Source organism: Chiloscyllium plagiosum, chromosome 3 (genome assembly GCF_004010195.1).
Source record: "Chiloscyllium plagiosum isolate BGI_BamShark_2017 chromosome 3, ASM401019v2, whole genome shotgun sequence".
Lineage (NCBI taxonomy): Eukaryota > Metazoa > Chordata > Chondrichthyes > Orectolobiformes > Hemiscylliidae > Chiloscyllium > Chiloscyllium plagiosum.
The window spans coordinates 6,341,058-6,360,326 of NC_057712.1; the positions used below are offsets into that span (position 1 = coordinate 6,341,058).

At 41.1% G+C, this 19,269-nt stretch overlaps 2 protein-coding genes across 4 annotated transcripts in view; both read right to left on the bottom strand.

Moving 5' to 3' along the window:
* The window catches only part of ttc32 (tetratricopeptide repeat domain 32), a 35,665-nt gene extending 25,641 nt beyond the window's left edge, over window positions 1–10,024 (bottom strand). For both annotated transcript variants that reach the window (XR_006309359.1, XM_043676494.1), the window contains exons 1-2: window positions 9,794–10,024; window positions 624–790 (exon numbers count right to left, since the gene is read on the bottom strand). Coding sequence is in view for 1 of the 2 variants with exons in the window: in XM_043676494.1 (XP_043532429.1) it covers window positions 624–790; window positions 9,794–9,912 (286 nt within the window). In the remaining variant the exon portion in view is untranslated. The remainder of the gene's footprint in view (window positions 1–623; window positions 791–9,793) is intronic.
* A 3,350-nt stretch (window positions 10,025–13,374) lies between these two features.
* Window positions 13,375–19,269, bottom strand: part of wdr35 (WD repeat domain 35) — a 115,165-nt gene continuing 109,270 nt past the window's right edge. For both annotated transcript variants that reach the window (XM_043676517.1, XM_043676508.1), the window contains one exon: window positions 13,375–16,967. In XM_043676517.1, coding sequence (XP_043532452.1) covers window positions 16,817–16,967 — 151 coding nt within the window. In that variant the 3' untranslated portion in view covers window positions 13,375–16,816. The remainder of the gene's footprint in view (window positions 16,968–19,269) is intronic.

A 19,269-nucleotide genomic window follows, 5' to 3' on the forward strand; every position in this document is an offset into this window, starting at 1 on the left:
AGCCACTGGATGTCATCAGTGTTGTTCTCTGCTCCTTTTGGACCCTGTGTATTAAGCTCAAGGTTCAATGAAATGATGCTGTTTCAGCTGGTGATGGGTCTAGGATATTGGTGACTGAAGAGGCAGTCACTATTTTAACAATAGAACCATGGGTTGGAATTGAAAGTTTCAGATAAATAGGATGTTTATTTAGAAATTTCTTGGAAAAAAACATTACAAAGGTTCATTCTTTGCAGAAATAAGAGTTGGTATTAATGAGTTCATGTGATCAACTGGAGGTGCTTTCTGGGGCATCCATACAAAAACAGGCTCTGAATGACATTTGGTCAGAACCAATGCAATTACAGCACAGGGCACAGGTGGAAGGCAAAACCATCTTTTCCAATGTCAACAAAACTCAAAATTGCTGGAAAAGCTCAGTAGGTCTGGCAGCATCTGTAGAGAGAAGTCAGAGTTAACGTATCAGATCCAGTGACCTATCCCCCATGTGATCACATGTACCGTGAAATGGAAGTTAAAGGCAATTTTAAAACAGTCGATGTCAAAAATATATGATTAACAATCTAATCTAACAATTAGTTTCAATACTTTACTGGGGAAACACTGTAAACGTGAAATGTTACCTAGTCTGTAACGTATCAATCCTCGATTATAATAAGGAACTTCAAAATCTTCTTTGGTTTGAATTGCTAATGTGTAATCATCCATAGCTTCGTAAAAATCTACTCTTAAGTACTTGATTTGTCCTCTGTTGTTGTATGCATTAGCCAGGTCGTCGGCACAGCATTTACTGAACAAGAGAAACAGCAATATTAGTTAGTAAGACAACTTTACTAGCATCAATCTTAAATGTTGTGTTGTAATTTTCTGACTATTAAATGGTTGGAAAATCATGCCATATGCAGCCAAACTTCAAGTGTGTAGTTTGGTAGATGAGCCAACTCAGAAACGTATCACCTTGTCTCTGGATCAAATGCATTGTGTGCCTTCTTATGAGGTAGACCTAGGTAGAATTTAAGAAACTGAATCCTAGTGATTGGAATTAGGAAACGTCTAATCATCTTTTGTTCAGATAGAGACTGAAAGCAGAAGTTAAATGTGATTCTTAGTGGTTTATTCATTTAAAAAAAAATCAGTTTGCTCAATGAATATTCAACAGAACTTCAAGATGAACAACTGTTTGTTTGGGAAATATTGTTTTACATTACAAAGGAGGCCTTTTAGTCTATTGTGACTGAGTCTGTTATCAAGCACCTATCTACTCTAGTCCCATTTTCCACCACTGGGCCCATCGTCCAGCAGATATTTTTAATGATCAGAGATGTGTTATACATTCCACTTGTTCAGGTGGGACTTCTGGCTCAGAGGTAGGAACACTACTGCTGCAACATATGATCCTCTAAATACTACTTAAATCCAGATTTGGACTACTCGCTGAGTGGAAACTTTTTTCATTAAATCCTTTCTTACTCTCCTGCCTTTTACCTTAAATCTATGCCCCTCCCCCAGTTATTAGTTGCTCTACCAAGGGGAAAATAATTTCTTCCTAAATCTGTCCCTTGTAATTTCTCACAGTTCAATCATGTCTCCCTCAGCCTCCATTTTGACAGAGTGGCGAGGAGAGAAGGAGGAGTGAAGCGAGGGCTGCTGGGAAGGTTAGGGCTTAATTTATGTTTGGGCAGTGGCTAAACCCGAGATACTACACAGCCCCCCCTCCTCTAATTGGAAGAAAAAACTCTGTAAGGTAAGGCTTTTATTTCTTTTTTTCTTTATCTTTCTTTTCCATATCGTTAAGTGCATTGTTTGGGTTTAGTTAGTTCATACAAAGCTAGGCTTAAAATGGCAGGGGACCTCAGACTCTTGCTTGATGTGGGAGCTCAGGGACGTGGTTGACGTTCCTGACTCTTACACTTGCAAGAAGTGTGTCCAGCTGCAGCTCTTGTTTGACCACATGGCGGCTCTGGAGCTGCGCATGGACTCACTGTGGAACAGGTAAAAAAAAGGACTGCAGATGCTGGAAACCAGAGTCTAGATTAGAGTGGTGCTGGAAAAGCACAGCAGGTCAGGCAGCGCCGACGAGCAGGAAAATGTGGAGCATCCGCAATGCTGAGGAGGTCGTGGATAGCACATTTAGTAAACTGGTCAAACCCCAGGTTAGAGTTGCTGAGGGAGACAGTGAATGGGTGACCAAAACACAGAAAAAGAATAGGAAGGCAGTGCAGGTGTCCCCTGCAGTCATCTCCCTCCAAAACAGGTATACCGTTTTGGATACTGTTGGGGAAGATGGCTCACCAGGGAAGGTCAGCAATTGCCAGGATCATGGCACCGTGGCGGGCACTGCTGTTCAGAAGGGCGGGAAAAAGACTCGTAGGGCCCTAGTCATAGGGGATTCTATTGTGAGGGGAGTAGATAGGCGGTTCTGTGGCAGAAAATGGTACTCCCAGATGGTATGTTGCCCCCCAGGTGCTCGGGTCAGGGATGTCACCGATTGGCTGCAGAGCATTCTAAAAGGGAAGGGTGAACAGCCAGTTGTCTTGGTGCATATAGGCACCAACGATATAACTAGAAAATGAGATGAGGTCCTGAAATAAGAATTCAGAGAGCTAGGAGAGAAGTTAAAGAGGAGGACCTCAAAGGTATTGATCTCGGGATTACTACCAGTGCCACGTGCTAGCCAGCGTAGAAATGAAAAAATAGGCAGGATTAACACGTGGCTGGAGAGATGGTGCAGGAGGGAGGGGTTCAGAGTTGTTGGACATTGGGACCGGTTCTGGGGAAGGTGGGACTATTACAAAAGGGACGGTCTACATCTGAACCACACTGGAACCATTGTCCTTGGGGGGGTTTTTGCTACTGCTGTTGGAGAGGTTTTAAACTAATGTGGCAGGGGACTGGGAACCAGAAGAGAAAACAAGTAGGCAGTGAGGTGGAGACTGGAGGCTGTAAGAATCATGACGATAGCGTTAATAAAGGGAAGACTGGGCAGAGAGCAGGTGAGCGCAAAAGAATTGGTGGCCTGAAATGCATCTACTTTAATGCAAGGAGTATAGTGTGTAAGGCAGATGAACTTAGGGCTTGAATTGGTGCCTGGGAGTATGACGTTATTGCAATCACAGAGACTTGGTTGAAGGAAGGGCATGATGATTGGCAACTAAATGTTCCAGGATTTGGACGCATCAGACAGGACAGGGAGGGAAGTAAAAGGGGGGGGTGGAGTTGCATTGCTGGTCAGGGACGATATCACGGCTGTGCTAATGGAGGACACTATGGAGGACTTGAGTAGTGAGGCATTATGGGTGGAGCTGAGAAATAAGAAGGATGCAGTCACATTGTTGGGACTGTATTACAGATCTCCCAACAGTGAGCATGAGGTAGAAGAACAAACAGGTAAACAGATTATGGAAAGATGTAGAGGCAATAGGGTAGTGGTGATGGGAGATTTTAATTTTCCCAACATTGACTGGGATACACTTAGCATAAGAGGTCTGGATGGGGTAGAATTTGTAAGAAACGTCCAGGAGAGTTTTCTAGAGCAGTATGTCAATAGTCCGACAAGGAAAGCAGCCATATTGGACCTGGTATTGGGGAATGAGCCAGGACAGGTGGTAGAAGTTGTGGTGGGGGATTTCTGTGGGAACAGTGACCACAATTCTGTCAGTTTTAGACTACTCATAGATAAAGATGACAGTGGTCCTAAGGGAAGAGTACTAAACTAGACCAAGGCCAATTATATGAAAATTAGGCAGGAGCTCGGAAATGTGGATATGTGGGAGGCTTTCAAAGATAATGCAGGATAGGCATGTCCCGTTGAAGGCAAAGGATAGGAAGGGCAAGGTTCGTGAACCGTGGATGACAGGAGAAATTGTACGACTCGCCAAGAAGAAAAGGGAACCGTACATAAGGTCAAGGCAGCTAAGAACAGAATGGGCCCTTGAGGAATATCGGAAGAGTAGAACAAGAGGAATCAAGCGGGCAAAAAGGGGTTATTAAATAGCTTTAGTGAGTGGAATTAAGGAGAACCCCGAAGCATTTTATTCTTACATAAGAAGCAAGCAGGTAACTAGGGAAAGGATTGATCCACTAAAGGATATGAAGGAAGGCCGAACCTGAGAGAATGGTTCAGATTCTGAATCATTACTTTGCATCAGTGTTCACTGAGGAGAGGAACATGATGAATCTTGAGATTAAAGGTAGAAATTTGGATTATTCTGGATCACATTGACATAAGTAGGGAAGATGTGTTGGGTAGGCTAGAGGTTATTAAGGTGGACAAATACCCAGGACCAGATGGGATCTATCCCAGGTTGCTGAGGGAGGTGAGAAAGGAAATAGCTGGGGCCATGACAGATATCTTTGTGGCATCCTTAAATACAGGTGAGGTGCCAGAGGACTGGAAGGTTGCTCATGTTGTCCCCCTGTACAAGTAGGGATATTCTGGGTAACTACAGATCAGTGAGATTGATGTCGGTGGTGGGAAAGTTGTTGGAGAGGGTACTGAGGGATAGGAACTATTTATATTTAGAAAAAAATGGGCTTATCAGTGATAGGCAACATGGTTTTGTGCGGGGAAGATCGTGCCTACCCAAATTAATAGAGTTCTTTGAGGAAGTGACCAAGTTGATAGATGAAGAAAGGGCTGTTGATGTCATATACATGGACTTTAGTAAGGCATTTGATAAGGTTCCCCATGGTAAACTAATGGAGAAAGTGAAGTCACATGGTGTGTGGGTGTTCTAGCTAGGTGGATAGAAAGCTGGTTGAGCAACAGGAGACAGAAAGTAGTAGTTGAAGGGAGTTTCTCAAAATGGAGAAAGGTAACCAGTGGTGTTCCATAGGGGTCAGTGTTGGGGCCACTGTTGTTTGTAATATCAGTGAGTATTACACTGTTGGTATGATCAGCAAGTTTGCAGATGACACGACGATTGGTGGAGTAGCAGAAAGCATAAGGAACTGTCAGAGAATACAGGAGGATATAGATAAACTGGAGGTTGGGCGGAAAAGTGGCAGATGGATTTCAATCCAGACAAATGTGAGGTGATGCATTTAGGCAAGACTAATTCTAGAGCATATTATACAATGAACACAAGAGCCTTGGGAAAAGTTGATGGGCAGAGAGATCTGGGAGTGCAGGTCCATTGTACCCTGAAGGTTGCTGCACAGGTGGATAGAGTGGTCAAGAAGGCATATGGTATGCTTGCCTTCATTGGACGGGGTATTGAGTATAAGAGCTGGCAAGTCATGTTAAAATTATACAAGACATTGGTTCAGCTGCATCTAGAATACTGTGTACAGTTCTGGTCGCCACATTACCGAAAGGATGTGGACGCTTTGGAGAGAAGGTTTACGAGGATGTTGCCTGGTATGGAAGGTGCTAGGCTATGAGGAGAGATTGAATAGGTTAGGTTTATTTTCATTAGAAAAAAGGAGATTGAGGGGGGACCTGATTGAGGTTTACAAAATCATGAAGGGTATAGACAGGGTGGATAGAGACAAGCTTTTTCCCAGGGTGAAGGATTCAATAACGAGAGGTCATGCTTTCAAGGTGAGAGGTGGAAAATTTAAGAGGGATACAGGCGGCAAGTACTTCATACAGAGGGTGGTGGGCGTTTGGAACGCGTTGCCAGCAGAGGTGGTAGAGGCAGGCACGGTAGATTCATTTAAGATGCGTCTGGACAGATGCACGAGTAGGTGAGGAGCAGAGGGATACAGATGCTTAGGAATTCTCCAACAGGTTTAGACAGTAGATTTGGATCGGCTCAGGCTTGAAGGGCCGAAGGGCCTGTTCCTGGGCTGTAAATTTTCTTTGTTCTTTGTTGTCTTTGTTCTACGCTGCTCTAACGAAAACAACCCATAACTAATCTCACTTCTTGGCTGAAATACTCCAGCCCAGGCATGTTCCAAATGAATCTCCTCTCCACCCTCCACAGTGCAATCGCATCCTTCCTCTGGTATGATTGTTAGGTTCTTTCCCTGAGGTTTCACACACAAGATGCAATTTGCACACACCAACTACTGCAAACAGTTAAAGTTTATTAAAGCCTGTACAAGCTCAGTGACCCCCTTTGACCCTCTTCGCAGGTGTGCAAAGTCGAGTCAAAGTGAGGCCCTGAACAAAGAAAACAGATCCCCTTTATACAGTTCAGTTGGGTCATGCTCACAGATACTCTGACCACTCCCTCACAGTCACTTAAGACAGCCCCCAGCCACTCCCTAACAGTCACATTACCCTAGGTATAATGCTTGGATGAGATCATCCTCAGAGATATTGTAAATGTAAATGCCCTATTCCTGGGGAATCGTTATGCAAACGATTTCCTGACTCAGTGATTCCCGAAGACAATGCAGGTGTGACATACCAAGCTCCTGGTGATGGCTATGACTGCACTTCTGAATGGAAGAGATTGAATGATTGACAGTTTAATTTGATAATAGTAGGGGGAGTAGTAGCAAATGACTGTCTAAATGGAGTGAGGGTCATCCGCATTCCTGCATGAATGTCATCCCCATCCACTTCCAGAATGTTCAGTCAGTGCAGTTTAACCCTTTAATATTACATTAATATCCAGAGAGAGAGAGTCCCATTTAATCTTTTAACATTACATGATTACCAGAACAGCACACCTTGCTCCAGCTGTGACCTAACCAATGTCTTCTACAGCTCCACCATAACCTTCCAGCCTTTATTAGTCAAGGGCATTGAATATAAGTATCCCAGCTGATTTCTTATCTACCTTTATAGACCTGCCCTGCTGCCTTCAAGGATGTATGTACGTGCACCACAAAGGCTCTCTGTATCTTCTAGGATACTACCACTCCTCATCATGTACACCTCTTGTTAATTTTCTCAAGTCACTCTCTTTTCAGAATTAAATTCCATTTTTCATTATTAAGCATATCTGACAAACCCATCTATGTTGTCCCATAGTCTAAGGCATTCCTCCCTTGCATTTACCACATCACCAATTTTTGGCGTCATGTGTGAACTTGCTGAACCAACCCCTACATTCATGTTGAATTATTAATGTGCACTACAAACATTAAGGGACGTGGAACAGAATGCTGCAGTGTGCTACTAGACACTGGTTTCCAGTCGCAAAGATAAACTTTGACCATTACCCTCTCCCATGACATCTTGGTAAAATATTTAACAAAGTCCATGTAGACTGCATTCACTGCACTATCCACCCATGTAATCATCTCCTTAAATTCCATCATCAAACCTGCGAGATATTATCGCCCCTTATAGAGACACACTGACTATGCTTGATCAATCCTTGCCTCTCCACATGGAAATTGTGTCCCTCAGAATATTTTTCCATTCAGTTTAGAAAGTAGAGGAACAAAAATAATGTCAATATATAATTAAAACAGAAAATGCTGGAAACATCGGGCAGTTCTGAGCAGAGAGAATGATATATAACATTTAAAGATCTGTGACGTTTTTGTCAGAACTGGAAAAGATACAGAGAAACCTCGATTATCTAAACGACATGAGCAGGGAGTATTTTGTCAGATAATCAAACGTTCAGTTAATCGAATGCTGGACAACACAGTGTAGCCAAGCATCGGGACCTTGATATCTTGCCAGATAATCTGAAATTCAGATAATCGGATGCCAGATAATTGAGGTTCCTCTGTAAATAGGTACTAAGTTTATAAAAATATGAGGAAGAGATGGAGGAAAATGAGATGTAGGATGGTGCAGGGGAGAACAAAGTGTAAAGTTTAGAACAGGTTGAAGGTAGGGGGAATTAATTGTCAAAAGATGATGTTTTGAGGGAAAATGGACACAGCAATAAACGAAACAAAAGATTGGTCTAGTGAAGGGAACAACTAAATTATTACCAGGCAGTATGCCTGAACAAAATGACAGCAGTGGTTGTGATCTCAATTGTCGATCTTGTTGCTCGATCTAAAATTTTAAAACAACTATTATCAAAAGACAGAGTGTGCTATTTAAAGATGTGCAGATTATGGTCATTTTAGCATCCACCTAATGTCCAGGATTTGCAGGTTAGCTGGATTCTCAATTGCCCATAGTGTCCAAGATGTGCAGGTTAGCTGGATTATCCTTGGGGAAATCCAGGGTAACAGGGATTGGGCAGGGAGGTGGGATGCTCTTCAGACGGTCGGTGTGAACTTGATGGGCTGAATGGCCTGCTTCCACACCGCTGGGACTCTATGATTCTGTTCCTTCTGCTTCTATCCAGCTCTATTACAGCAGGAGACAGAGAGCAGTCAGTGGGTGTGGATTCATGCATTTGAAATGGTCAGAGGCTCATGGACCCATTTGCCTCTGAATGGAGATGTTCAAACTAAAACAATCGGTCCAGCAGCCTTTAGGTCCCTCCAGTGCAGAGGAAATTTAATCATTGGCAGTAAATACAGTATCTGAAATTGAAAGTGATACAAATAACGGCAATTTACTCAGTACATTTACACATTGGCACTGTGGCTCTGTGGTTAGCACTGTTGTCTCAGCACCAGCCTCGGGCGACTGTCTGTGTGGAGTTTGTACATTCTCCCTCTGGCTGCATGGCTTTCCTCCGGGTGCTCCAGTTTCCTCCCACAGTCCAAAGATGTGCAGGTCAGGTGATTTGGCCATGCTAAATTGCCCATAATGTTCAGGGATGTGTAAGTTAGGTGCATTCGTTAGGGGAAAAATATAGAGTAGGGGAATGAGTCTGCGTGGGTTATTCTTTGGAGGCTTGGTGTGGATTTGTTGGGCCAAATGGCCTATTTCCAAATTGAAGGGAATCTATGAAAAAAGGCGAACAACATAAAGGGGTGCAATGAGAGAGAATAACCAGGATCACTAATAATGAGTACAGAGGAGTGATTCTATAAAGTAGAAGTCTGGTCTTCAATCTTATGGCGCAGTGGTAGTTTCATTACCCTTGACCAAGAGTGCTGGGTTTAAGATTGACATAATCCAGGACTATGTACTGAGGGACTCACTAATGCTTGGGGCAGCTGCTGACAAGGCGCAGTGGGGAAAGACCACCATCTGAGGTCTTCATGTTGAATTTAAATAGGGGTCCATTCAGTTGTTGAACACCCCTATGCCTCAATGCATGTAAATATAGTCTTGACTGTTTAAGAAATGTCTTTGGTTTGTTTGGATAGAGTCAAACGCCAATATTTGTTTGCTCCTTGGACATATTACATTGCAGAACTGACCTGTATTTGTGACTGTATATATACAAAGTTTTTTTATGAAGAAAATTGCAGGGTGGCATGGTGGCTCCGTGGTTAGCACAGCTGCCTCAGCGCCAGGGATTTTGGTTTGATTCCAGCCTCAGGCGACTGACTGTGTGGAGTTTGCATATTCTCCCCGTGTCTGAGTAGGTTTCCTCCGGGTGCTCCGGTGTCCTCCCACAGTCCAAAGATGTGGATGTAAGGGTGGATTGGCCGTGCTAAATTACCCCATAGTATCCAGGGATATGCAGGTTAGGTGGGTGAAGCATGGGAATAAGTTAGGGACTTGGGTCTGGGTGGGATGCTCTTTGGAGGGTAGGTGTGGACGTATTGGCCTGTTTTCACGCTGTGGGGATTCTATGAAAAAGCCCATCTTTTGAAATAAAAAAAAACAGGTTTAACTTCACCTACTCCAGAGGTCGCTAATAATATCTCTAAATAGGTTATTTGCAGAATACCTAAATCTGAACTGCAGTTTACTAGTTTCACTGAAGTTACAGTTTTGTTCCTTTTACAGCTGTACAGAGGAAGATTCCACGATACAGTAAGTCTCTGTTACCAATCTCCTGTGCCTGAAGGGTTAAGACTCACTCACTCTTTCCATTCACCGTCTGAGCAGTGTAGAATGAACCGGGTATAAAGCTCTTCTGCAGTCCCGAAGTTCTGATTCTGGAACTGGGATTCTGCTTCTCTCAGAGCAGCTCGACAGTCCATAGTCTCCCTTCCTGTAACAGATAGCCTTTCTTCCGGGATTACCTAATACTTTTCTGTTGCTAACTCCGGCTCTGTGCCTTGATTCACTGTAACTCTCTGTTGGTGACCGCATAAAGCAACGCAAGCAAATCTTGTTGTGAAGGCGAGACTGAAGGAGGAAGCGAAACCTTGCATTTTTATTTCAAAATATCGTCATTAATTGATTGTATTTGAAGTGCAGTCTGTACCAATACGAGAGGACCCCCCAGATCCTTTCTGGTTGGTAAATATTAGCAAGGATTTAAGATTTTAATTCCACAAAACACCAAAATAAGAAATGAATTTCCATGTGCATTCTAAACTCAGCGCTGCTAACTGTTAAACTGTTGGTAAACTGCATAAGAAGTTAAGATTTTATTTATATTATTTATATATCGTCTTTTAGGACATCCCGTTTGTAGCAGTAACTTGTTTGCTTTACGCGTGCAGTGTTGGAAATATTTGCGGTTTCTCCAATCCCTAATTAGAGTTAATATCATTGAGTCAAAACAGCTCGAAAATACACCCTTCAAACCAACCAGCCCGTGCAGAACATAAGCCCAAAGTGAACTGCAGTCCCACCTGCCTGCTCCTGACCCATATCCCTTCAAATGAAGAACCTTAAATTACTGCAGTACTTGGGCCATAGGGGTACACAAGTTGGTTAAGAAGAGAGTTTCCATGGTTTTGACCCAGCGACTGAAGGAGAGGTGATATCATTCCAAGTCACAACCTTGGGGGAACATCAGTACCTGAAAATTCTCAATATGCCAGAGGAAGTGGAAGAGGCTGGTACAATTACAGCATTTAAAAAGTTAAAAATCACGCAACACCAGGTTATATGTGATTTTTAACTTTGTACACCCCAGTCCAACACCGGCATCTCCGAAGCATTTAAAAAGCATGTGAATGGCTATATGAATAGGAAGGGTTTAAAGGGATATGGTCAACGTGCTGGCAAATGGGACTAGATTATGTTGGAATATCTGGTCAGCATGGACGAGTTGAACAGAAGGGTCTGTTTTCGTGCTGTACATCCCTGAGTCTACGACTCTACATCTGCTGCCTTATGGTGGCAGAGGTCACAGGTTTAGAAAATACTAAAGGAACTTTGGTGAATCACTGCAGTGGATCTTGCAGTAATACCTACTGCGTCAGCGCAAGCGAATGTTGAAGGTGGTGGATGAGTGGGCTGCTTTGACCAGGATGGACTCAAGCTTCTTAAGTGTTGTTGGAGTGAAACCCATTTGGGCACATGGAATCTATCACACTCCTGACTTGTTCCTTGCAGGTAACTGCTTTGTAGAACACCTAATGTTCTGTCTGTGGAAGTGACCTGAGCTTTTGGTTGCCTAACACTTCAATGCACTACTGTGTTCCTTGGCCAACATTTCTGACTCAGGCCTAGTGAAGTGCTCCAGTGAGGCTTAGTGCAAGCTGGAAGAACAACTCTGAGGAAGGGTCACCAAACCAGAAACGCTAACTCTTGATTTCTGTTCACAGATGCTGCCAGACCTGCTGAGTTTTTCCAGCAATGTCTGATTTTATTTCTGGAAGAACAGCACATAATTTTCTGCTTGGAGATCCTGCAACCTTCAGAACTCCTATAGAGTTCAATATTTTTAGAGTCTGAACTCTTTCATCCATGCTCTTTTATCCAGTCCCAAAGCCCAGGTCTTGTCATCACAACCAACCTATTTTTACCTATTAATGGTCCCCAGTAGGAGCTTTTCTTTCTCTCCACCTCACCATTACCCATTCCTTTGTCAGCCCAATGCTGTTCTGTCTCTCTGGGCTCCATCTCCACCTATCATTTACTCCTTTCTTTGCTGGGCACTTGTGTGACACAAATGTTATTTGACACTTGGACTGACAAGTGTTTTAATTGCGATATCATCCTGATGCCATCTTCTATTTGGAATTTGAACTTTTAGGCATAAGCAATTATGTCAAATTTAAAAAGTTTTTCCATTGAAATTTAAAAGTGCTGTCTGTGGAGCATGTTGACCTTCAAACTATTAAATTTGGTGACACATTTGTCTTGCCAGGTTGAAGAATGAAGTTCCGAGGCAAAATTAAGTGTACAGGTGCACAATCCTTTATCCAAAACTCTCGGAGCCAGCTGGTTTTCTGAATAAGTGACAGTTCCATGGTAAAATAAACAAAACTTATAGCAGATGCACCTGTGAGTACCTGAGACAGAACAGATGCCTGCAGTGCTGGGCCACACTGCCACGTCACATCTGAGTGATGTGGGTCGAGTGATTGTGGAGTTGGGTTAACAGCTTGCACACCAAACAACCTTGCTCTGGAGAAAGAAACTTCATGAGAAAAACTTCGGATCTTGGAGCTTTTCAGTTAAAGGACTGTGTTCCTGTAGGTCATAATCAGCTCATGCAAAATACCAGATCTTAAAGTTTTGACGAAGAATAAATGAGCAAGCCCAAATTATGTCTAGAAATATCCAGAGATTCTATAAAATAATGTGCATATGGAAAATAAAACATACAGCTGAAGCTCTTACTATTTTGATTAATTCCAAACAGCATTTTATTATCATGTTTACAACATAGTGATTCAACATGATTTTGAGATTTCGATCAATCAACCACAAAACATGACGAAGAAACCTAGTTCATACATCTGAAGCTCTTACAAGTTGTCCATAAAGATCAGTGAGGAAACTTCAGTGAACTTAATTTGTTCAGAGGTTTTCTTAAAATTAGTTACCTTGCACAACAGATTTTGTGAATTTCATCAAATCCACTCAAGGGACTATGACGCACATTGTTGTATGCTTGATCCAGTATACTCAATAAAGGTCAGTAATTCTGAACTGACTGCTAAGTGATTTTTTTTTTGTATACTAAAAATCATAGATTCGTAGAGTCATATAGCACAGAAACAGACCCATTGGTCCAATCAGTCCATGCTGAACATAATTGCAAACTAAAATAGTCCCACCTGCCTGCTCCTGGCCCATATACCCCCATATCCCTCCAAACCTTCAAAACTACATAACTTTGGAATCCTTTACCAGGATCCCTGTAGCCTTCTGTTCAAAAAGGTGAAGTTACAGTCTGAGTCATAGGACACAGAAACAGACCCTTAAATCAAACTCATTTGTGCTGACCAGCCATTTCAAACTGACCTAGTCCCATTTAACCCATGTTCCTCTAAACCCGTCCTACTGATATACCCATCCCTTGCCTTTTTAAATGCTGTAATTGTACCAGCCTCCAACACTTCCTGTGGCAGCTCATTCCACACACGCATCACCTTCAATGTGAAAAGGTTGTCCCTTAGGTCCCTTTTAAATCTTTCCCCTCTCACCTATGTCCCCTAGCTCTGGACTCCCCACCCCAGGGAAAATACCTTGTTTGTTTACCTTATCCATGGCTCTTATGATTTATAAACCTCTATAAAGGTCACCCCTTGGCCTCTGACACTCCAGGGAAAATTGCCCCTGCCTATTCAGCCTCTCCCTTGATCCACTTCTAAATAATTTAAAAACAATCCATTTATGCAAGTGTAAATTCATTGTTTTATTGAAATACACAAGGAAGGCAAAGTACCAAATAATATGATTCATACAAAAATTGTCTACTTTAAAGATTCAGACTGCGCTATGTATAGAATAAATTGTACAGATTATAGAAGATAAATGAAAGCTTAATGTACACATTTTTTTACATTCTCCTGATCAATGACTATTGACAGGAGGAAAAAAATCACAAATGTTTATGATCTCACTACTCCATTTTGTAGAAAACAAGTGTCAATAATCTCAATTGAAATGATGTACAAGTACCCTCTAATAAAGTGAACTGCTAATATTTATAGATAAGGATATTTCTAGATATAATCAGTTTTGTGATTTTTCTGTCCAACTACTGTTGTGAATAATTTGATCAACTAATCAATTTCTCTGCCTATAGTTGAGTTGCTATAAATTACTTATAATAGAAAAGTCATGCGCATAAGTTTTAGCTTTGTTCAAAATTCATTAATGTAATTCTCTTTCGAAAAGTTATGAGGGAAATTCATCAAATGTTATGCTGTTATAAAATGCTATTGTTTTATGTTGCATCTTTTAATGTGGAGAAATGTGTAAAATATGGGCCCAAGTCAAAAGGTAGTGGATTGAAGATGGGCCCTAAAAGGAGGAGAGGACATTTAAAGAGACTTGAGAATCTCAGTTCTGGGCTATACCAGGATACCAATTGAGATGACACAGAAATTAAAGTTTTAAAATGACTAAAATTTACAGCATTTTTTCTGATGCCTTCTCGAAAGGCTGAGGTGAAAATTTCAGCTGTAGAATGAGCTGAGTTATGTGAGGATGTGGGCAACGTAATAGAGATAAAAGTATAGAGTTCCTGAGGATTGCTAACATTTACCAGTATTCGGTTCAAGTAAAAGAGAAGGATAAACCAGGAAATGACTGACTAATAAATCTAATTAAGGACATTATTGAAAAACTTAGAGGGACAAATATAATTTTAGTTGGAAAGACGTAAATTAATCAAGGAGAACCAACATGGTTTTGTTCAAGGCAAAACATGCCTTATTAACTTGATGGGGTAACAAAAGACATTCATAGTGCAGAATATGTACAAAATAGCTTTGCTGAATGCCTTAAAGTTTCATACAGGAAGCTTATTAAGAAGCCAGGAGCCCAAGCTGTTAAAGGAAAATCAGCGATTTGGATAAGAAATTGACCCAGTGAGAACAAAGGATGGGGGTAGTGGATGCATGTTTGCAATGACTGGTGTTCTCCAAAGGGCACTTTTGGGTTTATTATGTTTTGCAATTTTTGTAAATGGCCTAAACTTGAGTGCAGGGAACAATGTTACAAGTTTTGCAGATGATATAAAACTTGGCTAAGGAGTCGGTGATGACACATGATTACAGGCTTCATGATTACAGTACTGAAATGGATTAAAGTATAGCTGATGGTGTTCAACGTGGAAAATTACCAAGTAATTCACTTTGGACTAATACAGAAAGATAGTAACAATAAAATGTCAGGATTTTAAAAACTGTAAATGAAGAGACAAGCTGGTGTACATAAATGTAAATCCTTAAAAGTGGCACAGCAAGTTGATAAGATGTTTAAAAGTTCATGGCTACTTGGGTAGAATATAAAAGCAAAGCATCCATGATTTTATAAATCTGTTTTCAGTCTTAATCAGAGTATTGTGGACAATTCTGGGCATGCCTTTCAGAAAAGATGTAAAGGCCTGAGAAAGGAGATAGGTGAGGAAATGGGACTGATTTGATTACTCTACTGAGAGGCACAAAGTCATTGAGCTGAACACCTCTTGTCTTTCAGTGACTCTATAAAAAGGATACAGAAAAGATTTATCACAATGCTACCACAGAAAAGTGAGTTGAATTATGAGGATATGCTGGGAAAGATCAGACTGTTAACTTGGAACAGATGTTACCTAGAGGTTTCAAGGTAGAGTAGCTGGAGTAAAACTATTCCCTTGTGAGCAGTCAATGATCACAGGTCATTGCTTTCAAATCATTTCCAAAGAAAATATAGAGATGGGTGAAGATTTTTTTTTTTTTACAAACAGTAGAATTTGGAGCACTCCATCTAATTTCCTATATTTTTAAAGCATAGTTTGGGCAGACACTGATGGGAATTACATGGTTTTGTCTAAGAGTCAGCAAAGGCACTAAATAACCTCTTTCTGTAAAATTTTATAATTCTTTCAGACATAGGTAGTCACAGTTGTGTGATTTTTGGTTATAGCAATTATAATGGGCTATAAATGATGCTTAAACCTGCTTAGAGCCATTCAAACCTGGATCTGTGGAAATGATAGGCATGGCTTTGGGTAATGTGCTCAACAATGTGAGAGAAAAGGAAGGTTGAACATGAGGGAGCAATGAACTCAGGTGCGTGAGTTTTATCTTTAGTAGGTGTGATGTTGATGATTTTGAAAGGGAGCAAGTGAATGAGAGAAGGCAGTCATCAATGTTCGTATGAGACTCTAGAAGTTGGTTGGCCTGCAGTTGAAGCAGCACTGTTGTTGAGGTAATAGGAAAGAAACGAGTCAGAACTGAGTTGATAGCTAAGAGGAGGGAAGCAGCAGATAACTTCAAGATTTACATAGTTTGTGACAACACAGGCAATAATTCTTAATGAAGATAAAGAAGCAAGATAGAGATTTCATAATGTATTTGATGATAAAGAAAAAAAGTAAAGATGAAGAGAAAAGGCTTTCCAGGATTACTTGGTGGCAGAAGATCTTTGCTGGAGCTTTGTGACTCACCACGTCTGGGGATGACGACTAAACCAATCATGTATGAGATACACTGTAGTTTACAGAACTTAGACTTTAGGAAGCCAGATAGGGATCAATATGAAAAGCCTTTTCAAGCTATAAAATTTGAATGGGGGAACAGAGATGTAGAGATGCTGCAGCAATATAAAACAAAGACAAATTACATTTGGTTTTTATCTCAGAGTTAGACTTTAATTCAAACCAGACTAACAAGATGAACATCTCCTATCTGCAAGTTATTAATATTCTTGGTGAAAGCGAATTGGATGCATATCAATAAAAAAGTATAAATTTGATGCTAGTTAATACGTATATCAGCCATCTTTCACTCTGGTGTAAAAGAAATTTCATGTTGCTTAAGTACACTTTGAATGACTGGGAATATTTGATATCTGTATGTTTCTGAAATGGAAAATAATGCAAACATCCCTTGTGATATTAGTTCAATGAGACTTTGGAGGGGGCTGAAAATTACAAAAATACAGACAATTCTTCAAACAACTATATGAATGCCATAATAAATCTGAGCAGGCATTTCTAAACCAATACTGCTTTTTAAAATAAAGTTTACTTTAGTCTTTGCTGATCTATCCTACAGGATTATGACACAGGGGACAAAAATTATGGTTGCTTATATCCTGTTCATGAGCACAATGTTTACAGACACCGCACATCCAGAACTGGTAGTCTGCAATTGGCCGACCTGTCACAACACAAGTTGGAAGTTTCCCTTCTCCTCTGCAGGAAAGAAATGAGAAATTTTGTATTTTCATTAATACAAAGTTTACAATAAATGCTTTGCAATAATTATAAGATTACATTGTTGTCATCCACCAAAAAGGGAAAATCAAAGTATTTTAAAACCAGCTCTTCAACTTGTCAACTGACCCATTCAAAATTAAGACAAGACACCATAGTTTTACAGGATCATCGTGCTGGTTTCTCATTAGAGTGGGATGACTGATGACGGTTTTACCCAAGGGCAAGTGGAGAGGTTGAGAAGGAGAATCTTTCACAGTAACCTCCAGCCAATGGTGGAAATTGAACCCACGCTGTTGGTGACACTCTACATTGCAAACCAGCCATCCAGCTCATTGACCCAAGCCGCTAGCTTAAGAATGGCTGAGATGTCTTTATTTATACCAGGATTAGTGTCTGATTTTAACTTCCAATTGAAATGATTCACATTATTAATACTCAAAATTTGTGTGACAGCACGCCACCACAGGATAGCTTTTGAAGCAAAAGAAATATTTTATCTCAAAATTCCAACAAGTATGTCAACATACTTTGTATATTTAATTACGATTTAAACTTCAATTGCTTTTGTCAGCAAATGTCATGGCTATCCTTCTGCATAAATCAAAACATGGAAGAGCATTCTTGCACAGTTCAGTCCAATTTTGACTCACTGAAATTCTTTCAGGTTTATGTTGCTGCTTTTAGCTGCAGAATGTTAGTTTCTACTGGGAATTAATTAACAAGTACTGTGGAAAAGGCTTGGCAATATTTCCTGTCAACCCACAGGGCCACTCTAATAGCACTGAGATTTCATCCATGGCCAATCTTTTTTCTCATCTTGGCTACAGCTCATAGTAGAATATGCTTAGACATTGAATTGATTTCCTTGTAGATGCTGAGAAGCTGAACCTTACCTTCTTTCATTCCTGAGTGTATAATCCCCACTGACCTCTTTCACTACTCAACATCAGCCAAAATGTTTCTCTAATTTAAATGGATGGCTATACTTTTTCTGATTATAGAGACCCCAATAAAAAAAACTCTACATTTTGCCCAATTTTCAATCCTTTCTCCATCTGCTTATGCAGGCTGCAATGGACTTTTAAGTATCCTTGGTTCCAGTTTGATACACAAAATTATAAAAACATATCTCATAAATTGTCAAGGTCGCCTTTTACATTTCAAAGCCAATACCTGCCACTGGCTTTTTCTCCTTCACCTGTCAAAACTTTTATCCATGCTGTTCACATAAGAGTCATAGAGATGTATAGCACGGAAACAGACCCTTCGGTCCAACCTGTCCACGCCGACCAGATATCCCAACCCAATCTAGTTCCACCTGCCAGCACCCGGCCCATATCCCTCCAAACCCTTCCTATTCATATACCCATATACCAGCCTCCACCACATCCTCTGGCAGCTCATTCCATATACTTACCACCCTCTGTCTGAAAAAGTTGCCCCTTAGGTCTCTTTTATATCTTTCCCCTCTCACCCTAAACCTATGCCCTCTAGTTCTGGACTCCCCAATCCCAGGGAAAAGACTTTGTCTATTTATCCTATCCATGCCCCTCATAATTTTGTAAACCTCTATAAGGTCACCCCTTGCTGTCTTTGGATGAACGCCACTCTATTTAAATTTTAACTTCTCACATTATATCCCAAACAATGCCCTACTCTCCTGTACTCCTAGCCCCATTAGAACATAGATCATAGAACATAGAACAATACAGCACAGAACAGGCCCTTCGGCCCACGATGTTGTGCCGAACATTTGTCCTAGCTTAAGCACCCATCCATGTACCTATCCAATTGCCACTTAAAGTTCGCCAATGATTCTGACTCTGCCACTCCCACAGGCAGCGCATTCCATGCCCCCACCACTCATTATTGGCCAGTTAACCTTCATATCTCATTTTTCCTCTGCGTATTTCCTTCTTAGTAATCCTCTGTTGCTCTTTAAAAGCTTCCCAGTCCTCAGTTTTCCTAATTATCTTTGCTATGTTCTCCCTTTTCTCTTTTAACTTTATATGTTTCTTAACTTCCCTCGTCAGCCACGGCCGCCCATGCCTCCTCCTGGGATCTTTCTTCCTTTTAGGAATGAACTGATCCTGCAACTTCTGCATTATACACAGAAATATCCGCCATTGTTCCTCCACGGTCATCCCTGCTAAGGTATTGCACAATTGAACTTTGGCCAGCTCCTCCCTCATAGCTCCATAATTCCCTTTATTCAACAGAAATGCTGTCACTTCCGACTGTACCCTCTCCCTCTCAAATTGCAGATAGAAGCTTATTG